The sequence below is a fragment of the Vanessa atalanta genome, chromosome 29 (assembly GCF_905147765.1).
Source record: "Vanessa atalanta chromosome 29, ilVanAtal1.2, whole genome shotgun sequence".
Taxonomy (NCBI): Eukaryota; Metazoa; Arthropoda; class Insecta; order Lepidoptera; family Nymphalidae; genus Vanessa; species Vanessa atalanta.
This window is the reverse complement of record NC_061899.1, coordinates 4123906-4147396: the sequence shown is the minus strand read 5'-3', so window position 1 is coordinate 4147396 and position 23491 is coordinate 4123906. Positions and strand designations below refer to the sequence as shown.

The window sequence follows — 23491 nt, the reverse complement described above, 5'->3', positions numbered from 1 at the left end:
ATATTACAAACAGAGACTCCAATTTTATTATATGTACAGAAGATAAGGCTCAACTGATCGATGCCTTGTCATTAGTACAATAAAAATATTCAAATGTCAAAAAAAAGGTCATTGATTTTTAACTTTGATGTGTTTCATACTCCTCGCACATCTCCATACAGGTAATTTTCTTAAAAAGTGTTAAAAAGTTTCTTCTTCGCGTATTAAAACAATGATGACGATGTTTCGCCCGTGGTTTACCCGCGTGGTTGTTGATAGGTTTTAGGTTTAAAAAAGTAGCCTATGTCCTTCCTTGAGTTCAAGCTTGCTTTATACCAAATATCATAACTTCTTTAACGACGACTTAAAAAAAAGAAACACTATTCCAAAACAAATTAATATGCACTAAAAAGTTACAAAATAATTGCGTATTCTTCTACAGCTTATTAATCAACTTACTTTTTCTACTCAACAATATATTGGTACGATCTATGAGTTTACCACGCAAGAAGATAGGTAAGTACATTTAGCATTAGCATTAGCAGCCCGTAAATGTCCCACTGCTGGGATAAAGGCCTCCTCTCCCTTTGAGGAGAAGGTTTGGAGGATATTCCACCACGCTGCTCCAATGCGGGTTGGCGGAATACACATGTGGCAGAATTTCGTTGAAATTAGACACATGCAGGTTTCTTCACGATGTTTTCCTTCACAGCCGAGCACGAGATGAATTATAAACACAAATTAAGCACATGAAATTTCAGTGGTGCCTGCCTGGGTTTGAACCCGAAATTATCGGTTAAGATGCACGCGTTCTAACCACTGTAAGTACATACGCACTTTAAATCTAACTCAACACATACCTATGAATAACAAACAATGACCAAAATATTTTTACAGTTCTCCTAAGTAAAATTAAATGAAAAATATTAGACTACTTCAAAGTCGATTTACGATAATATAATATAGTTACGGTTATTGTTTGTTATTTTTTTTATGATATCAGTAGGCGGAAGAGCAAATGGGCCACCTGATGTGAAGTGGTCACCACGGCCCATAGACAATGGCGCTGTAAGAAATAGCAACCATTCCTTACATCCCCAATGCGCCACCAACCTTGGGAACTAAGATGTTACGTCCCATGTGCCTTTAGTTACACTGGCTCATTCACACTTCAAACCGGAACACAACAATACTGAGTACTGCTGTTTGGCGGTAGAATATCTGATGAGTGGGTGGTACCTACCCAGACGGGCTTGCACAAAGCCCTACCACAGAGTAAAAATTGTTAGTTTTGGAGTCGTCGTCGAATTAAGAACCTCCTCCTAAATTCGGTTCAACAATTGGGCTTAGTTTAATAAAAGCTTAACAGACAGACATAATTACTTTCGCGTATTAGTAATATATATATTTGTATGTGTATCTTTCACAACTGTCACAACCCTACCAAGTTAATAAGTATGTATATATGTCAAATCGGACAGTGACCGCTGTTACTTGCTTAACCTTACCTAATAATAAATTTGACCCTTTCGTATTTTCAACTTAAATCGGCGTCGCTGTGTTTAAAGTCTAATCAAATTAATATTGTCTAAACATTTTATTAAACATATAATATTAAATTAACTTGAGAACCAAGAAATGGGTTTTTAAGTCTTATAGTCTGTAATTGTTATCATTAAAAACTTTTTGGAAATAAGAGTAGAAAATATATATTATTTTTTTTATAAATAGCGGTTATAAAAGTTGATTTTCTCGGATTTTCTTTGCAACATAATGCATGTATTATATATATAAACATTCCTCTTGTATCACTCTTTTCATTTATGAAGCCAGCAAACGTTGTGGGGTTTAAAAGATCTAAGCCTAGACGGCGGGAAGCAACTTCGTTTTATTCTATGTAGATATCAATGTGATAGTACAGATTTAGAACACACGAAGAATAGCCTAAACAACAGAGGTTCTATTTCCCAATTCCCAATAAATATTAGAATGGAATCAACTATTAATAATGTTGTATAAAACTATTTATTAATAATTATAAGAAATATTATCAAGAAATAACATAACACGACTGAAATTCCAGCAATCTTAAATAGTAATTCTTTATAAATAAAGGAAAAACTAAATATTATAAATAAAATTACCAACTAATTCTTAGTACAGTAATAACTTGCACATTTTTTTCATAAGCCACTAAAGGCTCACAGAATGTATCTAATTGATCTATACCAATATTGTATTTAAACAGTTTGCTTATACATTTTTTTCGACAATTTATGTACATTTCCACGAAATAAAAAGGTTTTTAAGTAAAAAATTCGGTACACGGAAAATACTTAGATTAAATATATAGGTAATCATGACGTTCGTGACAATGAAAAACCAACTGATATTACAAAACACGCTAGAGAGCTTGCTGTGTGAATACTCTTTTTTAAATTGGAATTAAAATATTTTCTTCACTTTGGAATTAAAATTTTATCAAACCATGTTTCACAGAGGGTTGAAATTCGGCAGAACATTATTTATTTTAAGTGCTTAATATACTTTACACTCTGTGCTTAGCTATTTTCGTTTCATGTTTTTGAACGATTTTTTACGAAACCGATTGCGCGACGAACGCGACTTGGCGTCAAAATGTATCTATTTATCCTAGTAGTATCCTAACCCCCCCCCCCCTCCTACTACGTTCTGAGCCAAGGTGGGATCTCATAGGAGACGCCCTCAGGACGAACGTCACTCTCGAGCCCGACAGGGCTCAAACTTCAAGGCTGAGTATAGTACTCACCCAAACGTCCAAAAAAAAGAATTATACTTAGTTTTTGCAATTTACGCGAGCTCAGTCACACGTCTACTTAAAGAAACCATACGGGCTTCAATTTTTATTAGTAACCGCTAGGTATCTTATTCCTTATAATCTATTCTGTACTTGCATATTTTGAAATCGTAAATTAGGAAACAACGATGTTTAATAATTTTACAATTTATTATTACAAATTACGCTTATCTCCAGGTCTCGAGGCCAGTTTAAAGTTATCATTCACGAAGTCTCTAATTTGTGACAAGATCTTCTATTTTTTATCAACTAATAAAATATTATCTCTTGTTATATTGCGGCATAAATATTTAATGAATAGTCAAATGTTATAGGACCCTGAAGCGTGATTCTACAATAGAATTCGATTGAATTTCAATTGTTTCGTTTTTTTCTCACTATACAATGCTTTGCCTAGTTCGAAGCCTTCTTAAATATGTTTCCCAATTACTCAATACATTTACAAAGAATAATAAATATACAGTGTGCATTCACAAGCAAGAGGTGCTCGCATCTCCAAAGGTATATCCCACAGAACACCAAATAAAACGCGACTTGAATTTGCGCCTTGTATGGTCTTAGGCGATGGGCCGTTAAATACTGTCTGGCCGTGCTGAGCACACCGAGCTTTTTTGATGCCAATTTGGCTTTACCTTCCAATTGACCGCGGAACTGAACGAGGCTCGAAACATCAACGCCAAGTATTCCGATACTAGCTGTGGCTATCGGAATGTTCTCAAAACGAGGAGATACGTCAAATTGTGATTTTTAGCGTTTAACGCGCAAACTTACGTCTTTTTGGAGTTGATGTGGACTTGGTTTAGCCGGCCTCAGTCCGAGATAGTTGTTAGTTTATAATATACGTGTTGATATATTAATAAATATGTGCATTACCTAGGCCTGAGATGGTTAATCCCGTCCTATATGGTATTCATTATGGATTCTTTAGAAAAATTGCGATTCGAATCACGAGTTTGCTATCGGAACTTTGGAAGCAAATTTAAATTGGATATAATTAGTTAAATGAAATTGCATTGTATTATAAATTGAAAGACCAAAAGAGTAAAGGTAACATACAGTTATATATCTTACGGTTACGGACCGAGATGGCCCAGGGAAGCACCACTGAATTTTCATGTGCTTAATCAGATTCGATCTCGTGCTCGACCGTGAAGGAGACATGCATGTGTCCAATTTCAACGATCTACTGATACATATTGTTAGAGACTAGCCCTAGCCTCCAATACGGTGCCTACGTCATAGGATATCATAATTAATTATATCATTAATAATATCACATTATTATTATTATTACATATTATAAATATATACAATTATTATTGTAATTAATTGATCAATAATTTGTACAACTTTAGTTGATATTATTTTACATGGAATAACATTTAATACTGGCATGTAAAACTATTTCTTATTTTAAAAGTGATTGAGCTGTCATAAGGAAAACAATTGGATGATTGTGTTCATTGTAAAAATATAGAGAGAGATTGAAACATCATTGTACAACTTGATTTTATTTTGCCATCCCGAACTACTGAAATTACAGTATGTATCCACCAACCCATATTGAGATATTTAAAGGCTGTTACTTACTGTTTTACTAATAGTTTCTATGGGCGGTAGTGACCATTGACTATATAGATGTTCCATTTACTATGGAATAATCTTATTATATAATTTACAGTAGCACCTCTGTTATCCGAACGTCAGCGCGTCGCAGTCGTTTCATAAGATCGGAATTTTTTTATTTGATGAGTTACTTTCGCATTTATAATATTAATAGAGATTATAAACATAAAATATTTATTACTATAAATGGAAACGATAGGTACGGAGTAGTCTTCAAGACGTTTAACAAAAAGCACCCCAATCACTTTTCCTAGGCTACAATATCTCATGTATACGATTTGTAACGGATCGTCGTAACAAAAAAACACTGTTAATGTACAACAACCATTCGTTAAATATAATAACCGAGCATTAAACAACATCATATCGATTCAATAATAAATTTTGTTTAATTTTATTCACACAACATTTGTAGTATTTATGAATAACGACCTCAATATCATTCTTGAGTGGAGCAAATCTTTAGGTCTTAATGATAACCATAGAAAATCCCAAGCCACAATTATTGGTAGCCGGAAACAATTATCAAAAGTCAACTGGTCCTCCATGAGTACATATTTTTTTTATTTTTAGGGAAATCTGGTGAAGACTTTTATTCTATGAAGAGATTGATTTTAAGGGTATCCGAACATAGTCATCTTTTTATACAAAAAATATTTACAATTCTGGCTATTTTGCTCTGGAACAACCTTCCTCTAAATATTCGGGAGGCCAAATCTATAAATATTTTTAACAAAAATCGTAAAAGATCACTTTTTGATTGTCTTTACACCAATAATTTCTTTCATTATTATTTTTTGTACTTTTATTTCTTTTTTTTTTATTTGGATCGTGACGATATAACGCATCCGCAGCCCTTTCCGTGCAGTGCTACGCTCGTGGCTCGAAGGAAGCTCTCTTTAGGGGGCGACGGTGATCTCGCCCTCTGGCACTCCTTACGGCAGCACAAGCCCATCCCGGCTGCCGTCCTCCTCAGGGCCGTCTGAAATAGAAAACGTGAGGCCCCCACCTCACGCGTCCACGGCCCCAGAGTCACGTCCTATCTTTTAAGCCCCGGGCTATGAGTTATCCTAACCTACACCGTTGGTTGCCTGGAAGAGATATATGTAGCGATAAGGCCGCCAAAATTGTACGCGACTTTTATTTGGGCTCGATCTATGTTGTATTTATTTATTTTCTCTGTGTGGTGTAAAATATTTAAGGCAAAGTTAGTGTAATGTTAGTTTATAAGGCTGTTATTCCAAGGTCGCAGATTCAATCGGTTAATTTCATGACCATTACATCACATGACATGATAAAATATGACAAATCATTTTTTTGGATTCTGTCGAGTATTATATCTAGAAACTTCCAAGCTATAAAGATATATATGAGACGTTAAGGGTCTGTATTTTTTATAACATAGGCGGACGGGCTATTGGGCCACCTGATGGTTAGTTGTCACCACCGCCCATAGATAATAGCGCTGTAAAAAATTATGACTATTCCTTACATCGCCAATGCTCCACAAACCTTGGGAACTAAGATGTTATGTCCCTCATGCCTGTGATTAGAACGCGTGCATCTTAACCGATGATTTCGGGTTCAAACCCAGGCAGGCACCGCTGAATATTCATGTGCTTAATTCGTGTTTATAATTCATCTCGTGCTCGGCGGTAAAGGAAACATAGTGAGGAAACCTGCATGTGTATAATTTCAACGAAACGTGGTGGAATATGCTCCAAACCTTCTCCTAAAAAAGAGAGGAGGCCTTAGCCGAGCAGTGGGACATTTACGGGCAGTTAATGTATTTAATGTATGTAAAATATTAAGATGTGTCCTTCACTCTGCATCAATATTTGAGCGTGCATGTGTATATGTCGCAGCGAACTGGTTAAATTAGTCATTCAGTAAATCGCCTAGCCACTTTAGTATACGGTGCCGTTCATCTATGACTTTAAACAATTCATCTGCCGTTATTTTCTTTTATAAATTATTTGAAAAAACTATATTAACACGCATGGTCTTGTCAACCTTACCTCTAGAGACCGAAAGCGCGAAGGGTTTGAAGACGCTGTGTCTGAGTATTACTCGAAGGTGCTGCACGTCCCGTACACCACAGATTTTTGAAATTGTCAATAAAAAACTACATTTTCAGGAATATCGCCATTCCATAGACGAAAAACGAATTTACTGATTTAATTAATTAAATCCACTGGTTTAACGGAGCCGTTTACCAAGTGGCTAGTCTATTCATTGAATGGCGAATTTAACCATTTCGCTGCGACACGCGTACATTATAAGTACTCGAAATTCAAATATAACATTTCCACTCCGACCTGAACTTTGTTGCCATAAAAAAAAAAAAAAAAACTAAACTCGACAATATGCTTTAACACAAACATTTCTTTTTAACAAAATTGTACAAATGCTATTTGTAATGAGTTCATAATACATCTATATATAAGTTTAGTTGTATCATTATATTTTATTATATAATAAATATTATAATTATTTGTCCGTCTAGTTGTCCCACTTCTTGAACTCGAGTCCGTCTGGCGGTTTAACTTCTACCTTCTCGGTCGCCACTTGATTCCAATTCGTACTCAGCACCGTCCCGCCAGACTCCACCTGGAAAGACCATGTCGGAGTTTTATTATATATTTGACAGCGCATGATCCGCCATCTTGTTTATTCATACTGGTTGGAAAAGAGTGTCAATGGGAGTTGAACGGCGCTCTAGTGAAGCGTCGCGTCGATGGTAGCGCGGCGGCCATCTTTGATCGACAGTGACATTCAAGATTTCCCGCGCTTTATTTTTTTGTAATTGATTCAGTGATTTATGCGTGTTTTTGTAAATGATTTATTAACGAATCGATATTGGTGACTATTGTGAATATATCTATGTAATTGATTTGTTTAATTAAAAACTAACTAAATTTGTGGATCGTTCATATAAAATCGTTTGAATATACGCTCACTTATCTCGAACAATCGTGATATTACCAATAAAATGCCATGACAACATGACGATTCAAAAGTGTTTTTATGAGTCTACTTGGATAAAGAACATTTTGAAAGATAAATTAGGTAAAATAAAATATATAAACTAACATACAACCTATTACAATGACAGGAGAGATAAAAAATAACCAATTTGACCTTGAATCGACGCGATATCATTGGTCGATATCTTGAATTGTCTACGATATATTCATTATGGATTCGTTCTCGTTCGAGTATCGCGAAGTTTTGAATGTAAAATTAGTTATATATATATACGTGACACATGAAAATTGACACACAGATATACTTTCCATGATGGACATGGTTTTTTTCACTGTTTGATGGAACAGCACATCAACTTCTACACCCATCCAACCGATTGATCACGACTATTTTTTTTTTTATTATATCGGTATGCGAACGAGCAAATGGGCCAGCTGATGGTGAGTGGTCACCATCACCCATAGACAAAGGCGCTGTAAGAAATATTAACCATTATTTACATCACCAATGAGCTACCAACCTTGGGAACTAAGATGTTACGTCCCTTGTGCCTGTAGTTACACTGTCTCAACCTTCAAACCGGAACACAACAATACTGATTACTGCTGTTTGGCGGTGAAATATCTGATGAGTGGGTGGTACCTACCCAGACGGGCTTGCACAAAGCCCTACCACCAAGAAAATTAATATATAATATAAAATTTATAACATACACTGCGAAGATTAATGTATAAACCAAGATACTTACGAAACTCTTGTTCATAGCACGCCTCACTTCGTCGGAACCTTCCCCGTATATCTTCTGAAAGAGGGCGTTTAGCGCTGCATCCCCTTCTGGCTTTTCCTCTTCTTCCTGAAGAAAAAATTACAAAAGAAACACTTAATAAAAATCCAGCGAGAACTTATTGAGCAAGTGTTTGATACAAGCCTAAGATATTACTCAGATATATAAAAAAAAAGTCTCCTAATTTATTAATAAAGGTAGATTAACAAAGAAAACTTTTAATATTTGTTTTTTTTTTAGCATTAGCAGCCCGGTAATGTCCCACTGCTGGGATAAAGGCCTCCTCTCCCTTTGAGGAGAAGGTTTGGAGCATATTCCACCACGCTGCTCCAATGCGGGTTGGCGGAATACACATGTGGCAGAATTTCGTTGAAATTAGACACATGCAGGTTTCCTCACGATGTTTTCCTTCACCGCCGAGCACGAGATGAATTATAAACACAAATTAAGTACATGAAATTTCAGTGGTGCCTGCCTGGGTTTGAACCCGAAATCATCGGTTAAGATGCACGCGTTCTAGCCACTGGGCCATCTCGGCTTTAATATATAAAACTAATAATATTAGTTATAAAAACGTACCATTTTCTTAATATCTTTCTCAATTTTATCCCAATCCTTTTTGAAGATTTGCGGCGGCTTCTTTGGTCCGGACGCGTCTAAGACGGCTATAAAGAAAAAAAAATGTTAAACTTTAGTTCAAATGCTATATAAACAAGTTCAAAATGAGGCATTCCAATTTTTATTGTACAAATTTTCATTTAACTTCACATATGTACAGTATGATGCTTTAAACTAATTCCACACAAGAGAATATAACATATCAAACAGATTTTGTTCAAGATATATATATACATATACATGTATAGAATAATAACAATTATTTTTAATATATGTTTTTATTATCTCCTAATGTTTGTGTTGTTCTAGGTTAAGGATTAACTAGGAAATTACTACTACTATACTTCTCATAAAAATTTAATAAACTTTGCCATCTCAACCATACCACTCAATCGAATCAATGAACTGAGAATTGAATTGAATACATGTATATATTTTACCACCCATAGACTTTTTCCCCGTAAACATTCCTCACATCACCAATGCCTCACCAATCTTGGTATTTAAGGTGTTAAATCATATGTACCAGTAGTTACACTGGCTCACTCATCCTCCAAGCCGACACACAACAATATATTATTACTTTTATTGCATTTTGGCAGTAGAATACCTGGTAGGTCTGTGGTACTATCGTCTGGTTATCCAAGTTTTATTAATTAATTTTGAATTATTAACAAAAACATTATAAAAATAAGTATAAATTTTTTTTTTTTTGCTGTCTGTACTCTCAGTAGTCTCATGCACATTAAGGCTTTTTGTAATCACCAGCGTGACTTACTACTAATGCACGCCAACAACAAACAATTGAGGGACGCGTCTTTGTGTGTGAATAGATCAATAATTTACAAAAAATTAAACAAACCTTTTTCAGAAAGACATTAATATAAAAAGGAAATTATAAAAATGATAATCAAGCTGAACTTTTATAACACTCAACATTTGAATTTTATTTCAAGGAATGACTTATAGGAGCAGGTTGTTATTTGGAACTCATGTGTTCGGTTACTGATGTAAAATAATTTGCTAAGCATAAAAAACTTTTTATAATTGCACTCACCCTGCGGTATGGCCTTGATCTTCTCCTCTTGACCTTGACCTTCCAAAAGATTCCACCTCAATCCCTCCTTCTTCTTTAATTTCACCTCTATCTTGGAAGGTGAAACGACATGTACACACATCGATGGAACTATTTCATGTGCTAGTTCTAATTCTAGACTGTATTCTGAATCTGAATCCGGTATTACACTTGAGACCGAAAGCTGTAAAGATATATTTTTTCTGAGTATCGTACATCAGTCTTAAACAAAAATCACAGGCTTAAGTCCGAGTGCGCTTCAGCGTGTAATTTATGTGTATATTAATTAGTTCCATACTTGGCAGTTAAGGACTATGTTGTTTGTATCATGCATTGAAGGAAATTAATGATTGTATAAAAATCTGCCACATATGGACATGGAAACCAGCATTGCAATACAGACGATAATAAGGATGACTTAAATTACAAACAGTTCTTACACTTCGATCCCCATAGTGCACTTTCACTTTGTCACTGGACGCATTCTTAAGTAGTATCGTCACAACCACGAGGGAGTCTGTTTGGTACCAGTCATGTTTTATTTTAGGTTTCACTGGCTGTAACAGGAAAAAAAAGAAACATTAGTATGTACATACTAATTTTGTAAAAGCAATAGTAACTGTTTATATGTCCGTTGCTTTTTCACAGCCAAACATACTTTTTTATTCCTAATACCAGATGACCAAGCCGTCACACACGAGCAAAGTCACAACCAATGACTTACTTATAGTATTAATTAAATATAGAAAAGCCGAAACGATTTCTGACTAACCGTAGGTTCAAATTTCAGTAAAATTAAAGTGTTTAATGTTTTCATCGTTGATGTTAGTAAACTGAACGTGTAAACTAACAAAATTATACTGAACAATTGAATTTCTTAACATTTAATTGTCAATATCTCTATTACAATTGTGGTATAGTTTTAAGTACTTTTGTTATGGTGTTTTCTCTTCCTAAAGAAGTAATGCGAAACAATCTCTCTCGGATTTTATAAAATAAAGTTGTATTTCTTTATTTTTGATGTATTAGCAATACACAGAAGAGAGATGACGAAAAATGTCTTGTAGCAGAGTTTTAATACACAAGGACAACCATACAGGCATATTAAAATAACATCAATCAAATTATAAATAAGATAAGGGCACTGTGGAGAAACTAACAACTAAGAAACACCATTTAAAAAAAATCAAAACAATCCAGGATTGAAAACCAAGTGCTAGAAGTTAGCCTAAATAAATACAATTGGTATATGTACAGTGTTTTAACAATTTTGCGTTTAAGTGATTCTGGTAAATGGATTATAGCTGAGAATTCCACACAATATTGAAGTATACTTTAAATATCTACAAATGTGTTTACAAAAACAAAACATGTACATTAAAATAAATATACATACTTTAAAAATTATATTGAAGCAATTTTATTATAGACAAGAAATGGTTCAATTCAATCGACCTAAAACGCTCGTATCTATTTTTTTTTTAAGAACAAAAAAAGTTTTGTGAAATGTTAAAAAAGGTTTTGTATGTATATATTATTGTATTATATGAACAAATGGTATAGTGATAACAATTTAATAACAAATGAAGAACAGTGCATTTTTAATTTCTGCTATTGGATTTCAGTTAGAATTTTATGGTTAAAATTACACAAAGCTTTCGTTTTAAACGTGCGAAGTATGCAAGTAAAATAACTTTACTAACCTCCGCCGACGTTTCGCTCATGATTTATTCTTTATTCTTATTGATTTAGGTCTACAGCTATCTACTTGGAAGAAAAAATAACTTATGCAGCCGCTGTTTATTTTTAATTTTTACTACTAATGACAAGTATCAACTATCAGTATGACACTGTGACAACAAGAGAAATTTAGATAAATTGCCAACTTAGAAAAGCGGTATTATCATTAAGAACATTTGATACTACAAAATTATTTAAAGCATCATATTAAAGATATAAATTAAAATTTTCCATTTGTATTAAAAAACATTTTAAGCTTAAATATTACTTACTTCATAGTATTTAAAGCTGGAATCAAAAAATATTATTCCCAACTTAAGGGTAAAATCACGAGAAGGGTAACAATCTGAAAATCGGCAAGTCCGAGACTTTTCTAGACTAAACTTCTAGAGTACCTAATATGCACTTACATTAAACGACTGTTTTAAATTTAGATAAATTATAGATAAGTAACAAAATCTTACAAAATAGCGCTAAAAATTTTTAAAAAAAGTCAACTTTTTTTAACATCCTCAAGGGATTTATAAATATATATATAACCCAAGGCTTATTTTACTATTTAGTTTAGTTTACTAGAACTACATTTTTTTTACAATTATTGCCGTTGCCGTATGAAATTTGATATTACTTTTTTATATAGATAACAAATGCGCCACTAACTCTGGGAACTGAGATGTTATGTCTCTTGAGTCTGTAGTTACACTGGCTTACTCCCCTTTCCACCCTACTTGGTGGTAAAATATTAACGATGAGTGTATAGTACCTATGCACTTATCCAGACAATCTAGACTAGACTACCTGTTTAAGACAGGCTGCGCATAACTATAAACTATGAAAGTGATGGTTTCAATTATAGAAGTATAATGGAAAGGATTTGTTGAACGTAAATAAAATGTTTTTGTTAGATAAATAAGTTTTGAATAATTAATAAGGATGTGTTTCGAATTTTTAGTAACTGTGAGTCCTGAGTGTTTAGGCTCTTCTTCAATGTATAATATTGAGATTGACCTTAATTAAATTTGAATAAAACCGTAATTAAATTCTGTTTAAACAATATATTTCAAACTGTATACATTATTAATTTATTCATCACAACGCAAATGGTGATGAATTTGAACAGGAACTCCGCTTACGAAAGAAATAAATCTTCAAATTATGATGGCATAGAACTCAGAAATGGGAGTATTATTTTTAAAATCACCAGTTGAAAGTATTTGCACACATTGGTCAGATAATGGTAATCCTAATACATAGCCGATTTAAAAGTTTTTTATATAATATTTTAAGTTAGAACTTGCACAACTACAGGTTGTAAAAAGGTATGGTCCGACACTTTTATCCCTTAAAGAGGAGGTACTTCCTACCTGTCAAAAGTTACGCGATTTACGTTTTACGATAATTCAATGATATGATTTTTTTTTCATTTAAATATCTCATTATCATCGCCCCATAGTGCAAATCGTTATAAACTTGATGATTTGCTTAATTTTTTGTTTAAATACCTTAAAAAGGTATTTACACAGCTTAAATGTAATATCGTACAACTTTACAATTGTAAATGACATTGATGAAGTATTCGATTAACATTTTTATCTGTAACGGAACGCAGTCCCTTCGAAAATGTCTTCGTTGGTAAATGTTTTGCTGCGAAAAAGTGCAAATTTAGGCAATTCAAGAGCCTTATTAGGGAATATACCGGTAGTTAATAATGTGAAGTGAGTGTAGATATCATAAAAAATGTTCATTAAAATAATGTATTGTTATTAATTCGGTATAATGTCATTTAAAAATTATGTAACATTTAAGGTTATACATAATATTTATATCTTTTTTTATTTTCTATACTAACAGCTTCTATTCCTATACCAATAATTTAATTTCAGGAGAAAACTTTTTTTCTATACTTGAGTATCTACTCTACTTCTGTGACGTTCTGATTTTTCAGCTCTCAGCGAAAAGCTCACAGATGGATGCCCGACCAAGATTTCGTAAAGCAATTCGAAGGGGCTGTCATGTACCCTGAAGGAATCACTGCCCTCATGAAACACCCACCTTATAACAGTAAGTTTATTTATTTCCAAATATTCTTTATATCAGTAACCAGGTATTATTCTAAGTATTTGAATTTCGATACGTAATTAGTTTTTAATTAAAAGATATGAAGCTCATTCAGAAAATGTTATGCATTGAAAAATGTGTCATCGTTAATTAGATTTCATTGTAATTTTTTTTTGTCACAAACTTAAAAAATTAAATAATTTTATTTTTTATTGTACCCTTGACCTGTTTTATCCACCTTAAACCTGTAAAAACCGCCTTGTATATGTGTTTTTAAGTGTTAAGTCATATTAGTTCAAATATGATAGTCTACATTTTCTAATAGACTATACAAAAAAAGCTTCTATAGAACTAATTTTATAGTCTACTAATGTTTTTATTATTTAAATAGCTAAAACTGTTACAACAAAATAGCTATAGTTCAAAATCGTGGCATCAAAATATCACCTAGAATAATAACAAATCAATAATGAAAAAAAGAAGTACTCAACTTTAACTATAATTAAACATTTTATGTTTCTGTACACTTGATATCAAATCTAATCTACCCAATTTTGCACAATACCTGAGGAGATCATTAGATTGCAATTTATTATGTAATTTTCAAATTGAATGTGTCTTATGATGCCCGAGACTGTGGTATACTTTTCTTTTATGTTGTTAATTATATCTCAATACTAAATATAATAGTGCAATTTCAACAACTGGTATTGCCCTTTGCCTTGAGGGTGTTTGTCTGAGTTGGCAGGCAAGATGCAGCAAAAGCTCATATTTGGAAGCTTCTCGCTTATATTTCTCATTTATCAATAAACCAACAACCTTCTTGACCTAGAAAGACGCTTTCATACTGGTATAAACTTCTATTTATTCCCAAAGTAACATTTCCCAGGCATTGTGACACCGTCAGAGAAGCAGGTCCGTAACATGATACTCAACTTTGGACCTCAGCATCCCGCTGCTCACGGTGTGCTCCGACTTGTAATGGAGCTTGACGGTGAGGTGAATATCGAAATTATAATTGGATTCATAAAATTTATATATATGCTTACAATTGGCTATGAACAAAATTTATTTATTTCGTCTAACTTTCAAAAAACTATTCTAAAGTTGCAATTTAAAAATACATAAATAACACGCACACACTTTCTTCGAAATAAACACATATCAATAAAAGTGGTATATTTCATGAATACTGAATATATTAATCCAAAAAACTTTAACACACTTTCTAAGATACATACACATTTATTAATCCATACACATGCAAATACTTGGATTATGTTATATTGTTTGAATGCGATAAACATTGAGTTGGATAGCTATCTCATGGTACTGGAACAGTAATGCAACAAGAACGGAAATATGTTGGCTTGCCACACAATATGCTGTACCAACATATCTGCAAGACCAGTATCATAACATATATTATATTCCAAATGCAGGAGAGGTAAAGGTAATAAATCTGTATATATAAAAGGGAAATACCATTCACTTATTAATTAATAAATCTCAGACACTATATCACCTACAAAATTGAAATTTATTATGTAGGTTTCTTATAGACATCTTCTAAAAACGGATTTTACAAAACTCCACCTCCTAAAGCTGTAAAACGGGGATTGTAAATTTGTGTTTTACAAATATCGAGCGGGTAAAGGCGCAGGTTCAGCTAGTGCTATAATATATTCTTCCTGCATTCACAGGCTCATTACTTTTGAATCAGCTATATTGCAGGATTCAATTGAATATCATATTAACACAGAGCTGGACTTCCACTTGTTACCAACTAGTCCCTAAGGTTGGTGGTGCAATGGCGATGTAAGAAATGCTTAATATTTCTTACAGCACCATACAATGTCTATGGGTGATGGGGAGCACTAACCATTAGGTAGCCTATTTGCCCAACCGCAAACAAATTTATATGAACAAAAAGCTGAGTACCCCAAGAAAATGGACCAGAAGCGTAATATTAATACTCTTCCTCAAATAAAATACAATTATATCCAAATGTATTTCCTGAATGGATAATTTCCATGACAAATTTAGTATTGTTGTTTTATTTATTTTATATTGTGTAATAAATCTTATGATGAAAGATTTTTGATCTAAATTTATTTATCTTCCAGTTTATCATTAATGTATTTTGTTGTTCAGACGGTACGCAGTGCTGATCCGCACATTGGTCTCCTCCACCGTGGCACTGAAAAGTTGATCGAATACAAGACATACACCCAAGCTTTGCCGTACTTCGACCGTCTTGATTATGTATCTATGATGTGCAACGAACAGTGCTACAGTTTAGCGATTGAGAAGCTACTGAATATTGACATACCATTAAGAGCCAAGTATATTAGAAGTAAGTGTATTTTTGCAGTTAGTTCTTTTTATATTTACACATATTGAGATGTCACCACTGCAGATGGACTTCAGCATTGTAACATATATAAAATAATCTTTGCATTCACTACGTGCCATGGGAATTAAGATGTTATGTTGCTTGTAATTCAGTGTAATTACCAAACTAGAAAACAAAAATACTAAGGGTTGCTGCTTGGCGGTAGAATGTTTGATGAGTCGTTGGTTCCTACACAGATGGGGTTCCACAAAGCCTTGTTACTAAGTATAATAAATAAGTTTAAATTTTAAATTATAAACATCTTTAATAAACAATTATATATATATATATATATAAATTGCTTAACTAATTTTATAATGACGAAAATGTCTTTAAGAAAGCATTTTATTTTATTAAGAATATGTTGTCTCTGTCTCAATATAATTATGTATATAATTAATTTCTGGTATATAATTAATTTAAAATTTCTTTCAGCCTTGTTCGCTGAAATCACCCGTATCCTCAATCACATAATGGCGGTGGGCACTCACGCATTGGACGTCGGAGCTTTGACCCCATTTTTCTGGCTGTTCGAGGAGCGTGAGAAAATGATGGAGTTCTACGAGAGGGTCAGCGGTGCGAGAATGCACGCAGCCTATATTCGCCCCGGAGGTGTTTCTCTGGTAAGTTTATACTAGAAAATAAATTCTCTAGATATGTACTAAAAATGGGTGTTCTACAAGGATTGATTTTAGGTTCCCTTCTATTTTTCGTATATGTAAATGATCTACTTTCTATGTTAGTTATTTGTGATACTGTATTGTTGGCTAACAATATTTTATTACTTTTTAAAGTGGATAGAATACAATTTATTTAATTTTATGCATTATTTTAGTTTTTTTTTTTTATTACACCAAATAATTATTTATACAATATCAAATTATTAATACAAATTTATACTTATCAAACAGTTAAAATAGTACACATAGGACAGCTAAAATAGTATACATTCCCTTATACAATTTTAGAATGTTTTATTAATTAACATAAATAAATAAGAATACAGCACATAACAATGTTGTGATGGACAAACTGGTGTCACCTAGCCATTCTCTTAAAGTTAATACCGATGTGATACCCTCTCCAAACCTCAGGATATGCCGATGGGTCTGATGGACGACATCTATGAGTTCGCAAGCAAGTTCGCCGAGCGACTCGACGAGGTGGAGGACGTGCTGACCAGCAACCGCATCTGGGTGCAGCGCACCAAGGACGTGGGCGTGGTCACCGCGCAGGACGCGCTCAACTACGGGTTCAGGTGATCACTACCACCTAGATGCTATTTATCAGCTCATAGTATAGACGATTAAAATAAAATTTAATTTTTACAAGATTTAATTAATAGTTAATACTGCTTATGAATTAGTCAAAACTCAAATGCCAATACTTTCTATTGTTGAGTTCCGGTTTCAAGTAAGTCAGTCAGTGTTATTACAGGCACAGGAGATAACTGTGTGTGTGTGTCATGAGTAGCAAATATTTCTACAGTGACATTGGTGACTTTCACTACTACCTCAGGTAGAGGTAGCCCAATTGCTTTTTTTTTTTTTTATGGCATTGGTTGGCGGACGAGCATATGGGCCACCTGATGGTAAGTGGTCACCACCGCCCATAGACAAAGGCTTACATCACCTATGCGCCACCAACCTCGGGAACTAAGATGTTATGTCCCTTGTGCCTGTGATTACACTGGCTCACTCACCCTTCTAGCCGGAACACAACAATACAGAGTACTGTTATTTGGCGGTAGAATATCTGATGAGTGGGTGGTACCTACCCAGACGGGCTTGCACAAAGCCCTACCACCAACCTGCTGGTCTGTCTCCTGCCAAAGATTTTGCTGGTCGATTATAATATTAAATTAATATATACAACCAAAAGGTAACACTTCTAAAGGTTTCTAAGATTGTGATGTCCGTTGGTTACAGCGGCGTGATGCTCCGCGGGTCGGGCATCAAATGGGACCTGCGCAAGAGTCAGCCCTACGACGCCTACCACTTGGTCGACTTCGAGGTGCCCATCGGTACTCACGGCGACTGCTACGACAGGTGACCTATTTTACTCACTTACATTTTTAGGTAGCCTTCATTTGAGTTACATTGGTACCTTTTATCTCAGTTATCGTCAATCTCTGAATTTCTTATAGCTTTTTTCCTAAACTATCTATCATAACTTTTTTTTTTATTTACATCATATTTTTAAATAAGTCACTACTATACATAAACAAATTAGATACAAAATATATTTTATGGACCTTTGCTATGTAACAAAATAAAAATAATTTATTTATACGTACAGATACTTAATCCGTGTGGAAGAGATGCGTCAGAGTCTCCGTATCATCGAGCAGTGCCTCAACCAGATGCCGGCCGGGGAGGTGAAGACGGACGACGCCAAGCTGACGCCGCCGTCCCGAGATGAAATGAAGGTCAGTCATGTGGCTCCATCGATCATGATTCGCCAATCCGCCGCTGTGGGCGGTGGTGACCACTTAAAAAAATTATGGTGGTTTGTTGCTATGAATAAAGTAATACTTGAGAAAAGGCTTCAACATATCATTCAGGTGTACCACAGTGTTATCATATTGGCCCCATACTGTTTCTCATCATCATCCTCCTGCCCTTATCCCAATTTTACTTGGGGTCGGCGCAGCATGTCTTCTTCTTCCATACTTCTCTGTCAGACGTCATCTCACAAGTAACATTCTTTCTAACCATATCGTCTTTCACACAATCCATCCATCGTTTCTTGGGTCGTCCCCTACCTCTATATCCATCCACATCCATACTCAAAACCTTTCTCACAACATGGTCCTCATTCCTCCGCATAACATGCCCATACCAAGACAGCCGGTTTCCAGATAGCTTCTCGGTTACCGGTGCCACTTTCAAACTTCCTCTTATGTACTCATTCCATACTGTTTCTATACTTGATTAATGATAACACGGAGTACAATAAACGTAAATTTTAGTTGATGTCCTAAATACTGTATATGCATTTTGAAAGCGTGAGCGACGACATACTTCTATATGATCGTAACACTTTAAAATAATATTGTAATGATATACGGTTGACATAATCAACATATAGCCTATTCTAGTCGAAAATGGAATAAAGATGAAATAATAACGGAAATAAAATGTTCGAAGTGAATGAGACGTGAGGAAGAAAGACAAGTGTGATTTTAGATAAAAAAAAATACGTATCCAAGTAGATAACGTAATTCAAAAATTTTGGAAACATCTCTTTTGTTAATAGAATGTTCTTCAAAAACATTTATGTATGATATACTAATAAATAATATATTTGCGAAAGTAACTCTGTCTGTTGTTCTTTCACGGATAAATCGCTGAACCGAATTTGATGATGAAGCAAGCTTGAACTCCAAGGATGAACTTAGACTTTTTAAACCTAACAGCTGACGACCGAAGCCGCGGGCGACAACTAATAAAAAATGTCTGCGCAATAGATTCTTTTTGGTTTTCCTAAATTATTATCGTTTGTTTATTAAGATGTACAAAGTAAAATAACGTCCTATACCAGTAGCGAAAACTTTTTGCTAGAAATTCTAAAATGGCAGCATGATCCGAATTGTAAAATACCGATCCTGGACGCTTACAGCATCATAATTCTAAATTAACCGTTACTAATGCTTGCAGACATCGATGGAGGCGCTGATCCACCACTTCAAGCTGTTCACTCAGGGTTACGCCGTGCCCCCCGGAACCACCTACACAGCCGTGGAGGCTCCTAAGGGAGAATTCGGCGTCTACCTCGTTTCCGACGGCAGCTCCAAACCTTACCGGTAATAAATACCCTACAATACACAATATTAACTACCATTTGAAATAGTTCATCATTATTATTGAAACCTTTTTTTATTAATTAGAAACTCAATAGTGCGTCAGTTTTTTTTTTTAATTCAGTAAAGCTGGTGTTCCCAGTGACTTTTAGAGTGATCCAGTGCATTTATGGGCACAAAAAAACATACCATCTTTGTCTCCAAGGTCCCCCACCTTGGGCGCAATGGTCACATTTGATATTTTTACAGAGATAATATCTATGGGCAGTGATGAACACGTACCATCAGATTGCTCTTTTCTTAGTACCTTACCTATTATAAAAACTTATCATTCATAAATGCCTAGAATACCAGAAAGAAAAATGAGAATTTTATTTCATTTTATAATTAATACAATACAAAACAAACAAATCTCTTTATTCCGGTAAATTTCCTTCAGTTTGGAAAACGGCACATTTAGCCCCAATCCATAAATCTGGCGATAAATCAGACTGTGCAAATTATAGACCAATAAGCATTCTATCAGGTATGGCTAAAGTATTTGAAGCTTCGGTTTACAAGTATTTGTACCGTCACATTAGTCCTTCCTTATTCCAAAACCAGCATGGCTTTATTAAGGGCAAATCTACTAACACCAATCTATTAGAATATAAAAATTTCTTATGTAATGCTTTTGCGAAAAAAGATCAAGTAGATTCAATTTACACAGATTTTAGCAAGGCTTTCGATAAAGTTAATCACAAAATTTTGCTGGAAAAATTAAAACTGTATGGTATTCATGGTTGCTTGTTTAGATGGGTAAAATCGTATCTATTAAATAGAAATCAATTAGTACGACTAAAAGGTCTATTATCGTCACCGGTTATTATTAAATCAGGTGTGCCCCAAGGTTCACATTTGGGGCCCCTTTTCTTTAACGTATTTATAAATGATCTCATTAATGAGTTAACTTCACCCTCTTTACTATATGCGGACGATTTAAAAATATTTAACGTCATTACTAATTATCTTGACTGTGTAAATCTACAAAATGACCTTACTACTCTGTCCAAATGGTGTCAAGTAAATAAAATGAACTTAAATATTAAAAAATGCTTTGTTATATCTTTTACAAAAAAACGTCATAAAATATCTTTTGAGTACAAACTGCAGGGCCAGGCAATTGCTCGACAATCAGTAGCTAAAGATCTTGGAATACTTTTTGATGACCAATTAACTTTTCGCGATCATTATAATAATATTACAACCAAAGCTTATAAAAATTTGGGTTTCATAATACGTACAACAAAATCCTTCAAAGAATCTAATGCTATTATTTCATTGTATAACACCTTAGTTCGGAGCATCCTGGAGTACTGTGCCGTGGTTTGGTCTCCTTCTTACTATGTGCATTCAGATAGAATTGAAAAAATACAACGAAAGTTTCTAAAAGTATTAACTTATCGAAACAATCTCCATAGACAAATCAAAAGCTACAAAGATCGTCTAATAAAATTCAAAATGACCCCATTAAGTACTCGTCGACAGCAGCAGGACTTGATTACACTTCACAAAATCATACATTCAAATTTAGATTCTTCTGCTTTGCTCGCGAGCATAAATATTAATACGAGGTACAACTGCCGCAAGCCAAAAACATTTTCTTTACAAGTTTTTAAAAACAATACCTCTTTTTATAATCCAGTTATCAGAATGTGCCGCCTTTATAACGAAATAACTAATAATAATAATCATGAAATTGATATTTTTAATATAAACCAAGCGTCCTTTGTAAAAATTGTAAAAAATGTCTATTTTAAAAATGCAATTTGTAAACTTAAAAAATTGTAGTTATTAACGATTATATTTTTTTGTCTTTTTCGTAAATTCAAACCAAAATTGTTTATTATACCATTTATTTATTTTCTTCTTGTAAATTTAATTCGTGTAACTTCATTGAATATCAATTTTAATATTTTATTTTTGTCTTTTTTTGTTTAGTCCATGTAATTTAATTTTATTATGTTCTTGATATTCCTACTGTTGTTATTGTTTAGTACTAATACATAGTTATCCCCTGTATTGGAATTTGTTAACTGTAATAATTGGCAATCCCGTCATGTTGTGCATGCACCCTTAGGGTTATAATCTGTTCGACACTATTAATGCTTAAGAAATATTCTCTATGTGATTGTAACCTGTTGTGTTTGCCTTAATAAATAAATAAATAAATAAATAAATAAATAATTTTCAGATGCAAGATAAAGGCGCCAGGCTTCGCTCACCTCGCAGCGTTGGAAAAGGTCGGGAAGAATTCCATGTTGGCGGACATCGTCGCCATCATCGGCACCCTGGACGTGGTGTTCGGCGAGATCGACCGATAGACACCGGATCATATCTTGTCTCCGTATCTTGTTCACAGTTTAAAAGATGGATGACTTTTGATAAATTATAATAAAACCATTGCATTTGCTAGCAGCCTCGCAGATCTCAGTAAAGTTAATTCCACGAAACGAGCTAAAAAAAATTTGCACATGTGCGCTCATTGGCTAACGCTCGTGACCTTCATTGACTAAATAATTTCCTGTGTCACGTGCCGGCTTCGCGTGTCTCCAGCCGCACGTAACGGCCATAATATGCAAGTATTTTGTCACCTAGGAGTTCGCATCGTGGAATGGACTATAGGAAAATTTAAGATGAAAATGTTAATTGAGTTTCTAAAAGCTTCGGTGTTTTGTCTGTAAGTTATAAATGACATTTTGAAGATTATGAAATAGGTTTTATTAAAATGCATTTAACGTTCGTCCGCTGTGTGGACTCGTTCCTGTCGGCTGTCAGACTCAACACGTGTCCACAGATAACATAACAATGTAACTGCGCCTTTAAAATATATTGTTTTATTTATTTAGAACAAAAATATAAAATTTAAAGCTTGTGAAGCTGCTAGGGCAACATTTTATATAATAGTATTATAAACTATCTCCAAAACTCAACGTATATATTGTGTATAAGTTTTATGTATATTGATTTAGTATTTTTTTCAGTAAAATTTTCGTTCAACGTAAAATCATAACATTTATTCAATGTTAACATAACGTTATCGTTTTTAATTATATTATCTCTTACGTTGTTGTCAGTAACCCATTCACGCAGCGGCGGTTTTAAAACGAGTACGGAGATAAGCTTTTTAAATATATTGTAGATGAAATAAAATGTACATTATAAGTAAAACAAATAAATTATTTGTATATCGAATTGGAATCAGTTTTAATTTTAAATTATTTTTATTTTTTCCTTGATTGCTAGCACTAGGCTGTTAACTTCAATTTGTGGGTATTTAATATGTTGTGTTAAAATGCTTATAAATAATTGCAAAACAGGTTTAGAATTCATCAATGTCTCAAATAGATCGAATATTTAGGTAGTGTAATTTTGAATTTTAAGAAATTGTTTTTTTTTTTTTTTAATACTTATTTAAATTAGCAGGGTCTTGTACGATGTATAAGCACAATTGGGGCGAATTGATCGGTTTCTGAATGTTTAATATTTATTGTTAAAAAATAGCAGGCAGTCGAGGAGGAAAGCTTTTTGTAACTAAAAATATAATATGT

The 23491-nt window shown here is 33.8% G+C and overlaps 2 protein-coding genes across 2 annotated transcripts; one reads left to right on the top strand and one right to left on the bottom strand.

Annotated features, from left to right (window-relative positions):
* Positions 1–6808: 6808 nt before the first annotated feature.
* Positions 6809–11745, bottom strand: LOC125075011 (protein SGT1 homolog). The gene is made up of 6 exons (XM_047686551.1): positions 11610–11745; positions 10347–10463; positions 9889–10090; positions 8793–8878; positions 8178–8282; positions 6809–7051 (listed from the first exon to the last, which is right to left on the bottom strand). Exons 1-6 carry the CDS (start codon positions 11628–11630, stop codon positions 6944–6946), a joined length of 639 nt encoding a protein of 212 aa, XP_047542507.1. The 5' UTR covers positions 11631–11745; the 3' UTR covers positions 6809–6943.
* Positions 11746–13251: 1506 nt separating this feature from the next.
* LOC125075014 (NADH-ubiquinone oxidoreductase 49 kDa subunit) lies at positions 13252–23131 on the top strand. Its single transcript, XM_047686555.1, has 10 exons — positions 13252–13361; positions 13592–13707; positions 14594–14703; positions 15859–16060; positions 16535–16722; positions 17194–17357; positions 18028–18147; positions 18398–18527; positions 19759–19904; positions 22135–23131. The coding sequence occupies exons 1-10, from the start codon at positions 13267–13269 to the stop codon at positions 22262–22264; spliced, it is 1401 nt and encodes a 466-aa protein (XP_047542511.1). The 5' UTR covers positions 13252–13266; the 3' UTR covers positions 22265–23131.
* The last annotated feature ends 360 nt before the right edge of the window (positions 23132–23491 follow it).

What these genes read in the sequence shown, in the direction of transcription:
- LOC125075011 (XM_047686551.1), bottom strand. Translation starts at nt 11,630, where the DNA reads ATGAGCGAAACGTCGGCGGAG. An exon ending in TGAGCGAAACGTCGGCGGAG is followed by an intron (nt 10,464 to 11,609) that starts GTTAGTAAAGTT and finishes TTCCTGTTACAG; the next exon opens with CCAGTGAAACCTAAAATAAA. An exon ending in AGAAAGATATTAAGAAAATG is followed by an intron (nt 8,283 to 8,792) that starts GTACGTTTTTAT and finishes TTTTTTCTTCAG; the next exon opens with GAAGAAGAGGAAAAGCCAGA.
- LOC125075014 (XM_047686555.1), top strand. Translation starts at nt 13,267, where the DNA reads ATGTCTTCGTTGGTAAATGTTTTGCTGCGAAAAAGTGCAAATTTAGGC. An exon ending in AAGAGCCAAGTATATTAGAA is followed by an intron (nt 16,061 to 16,534) that starts GTAAGTGTATTT and finishes AATTTCTTTCAG; the next exon opens with CCTTGTTCGCTGAAATCACC. An exon ending in GGCAGCTCCAAACCTTACCG is followed by an intron (nt 19,905 to 22,134) that starts GTAATAAATACC and finishes AATAATTTTCAG; the next exon opens with ATGCAAGATAAAGGCGCCAG.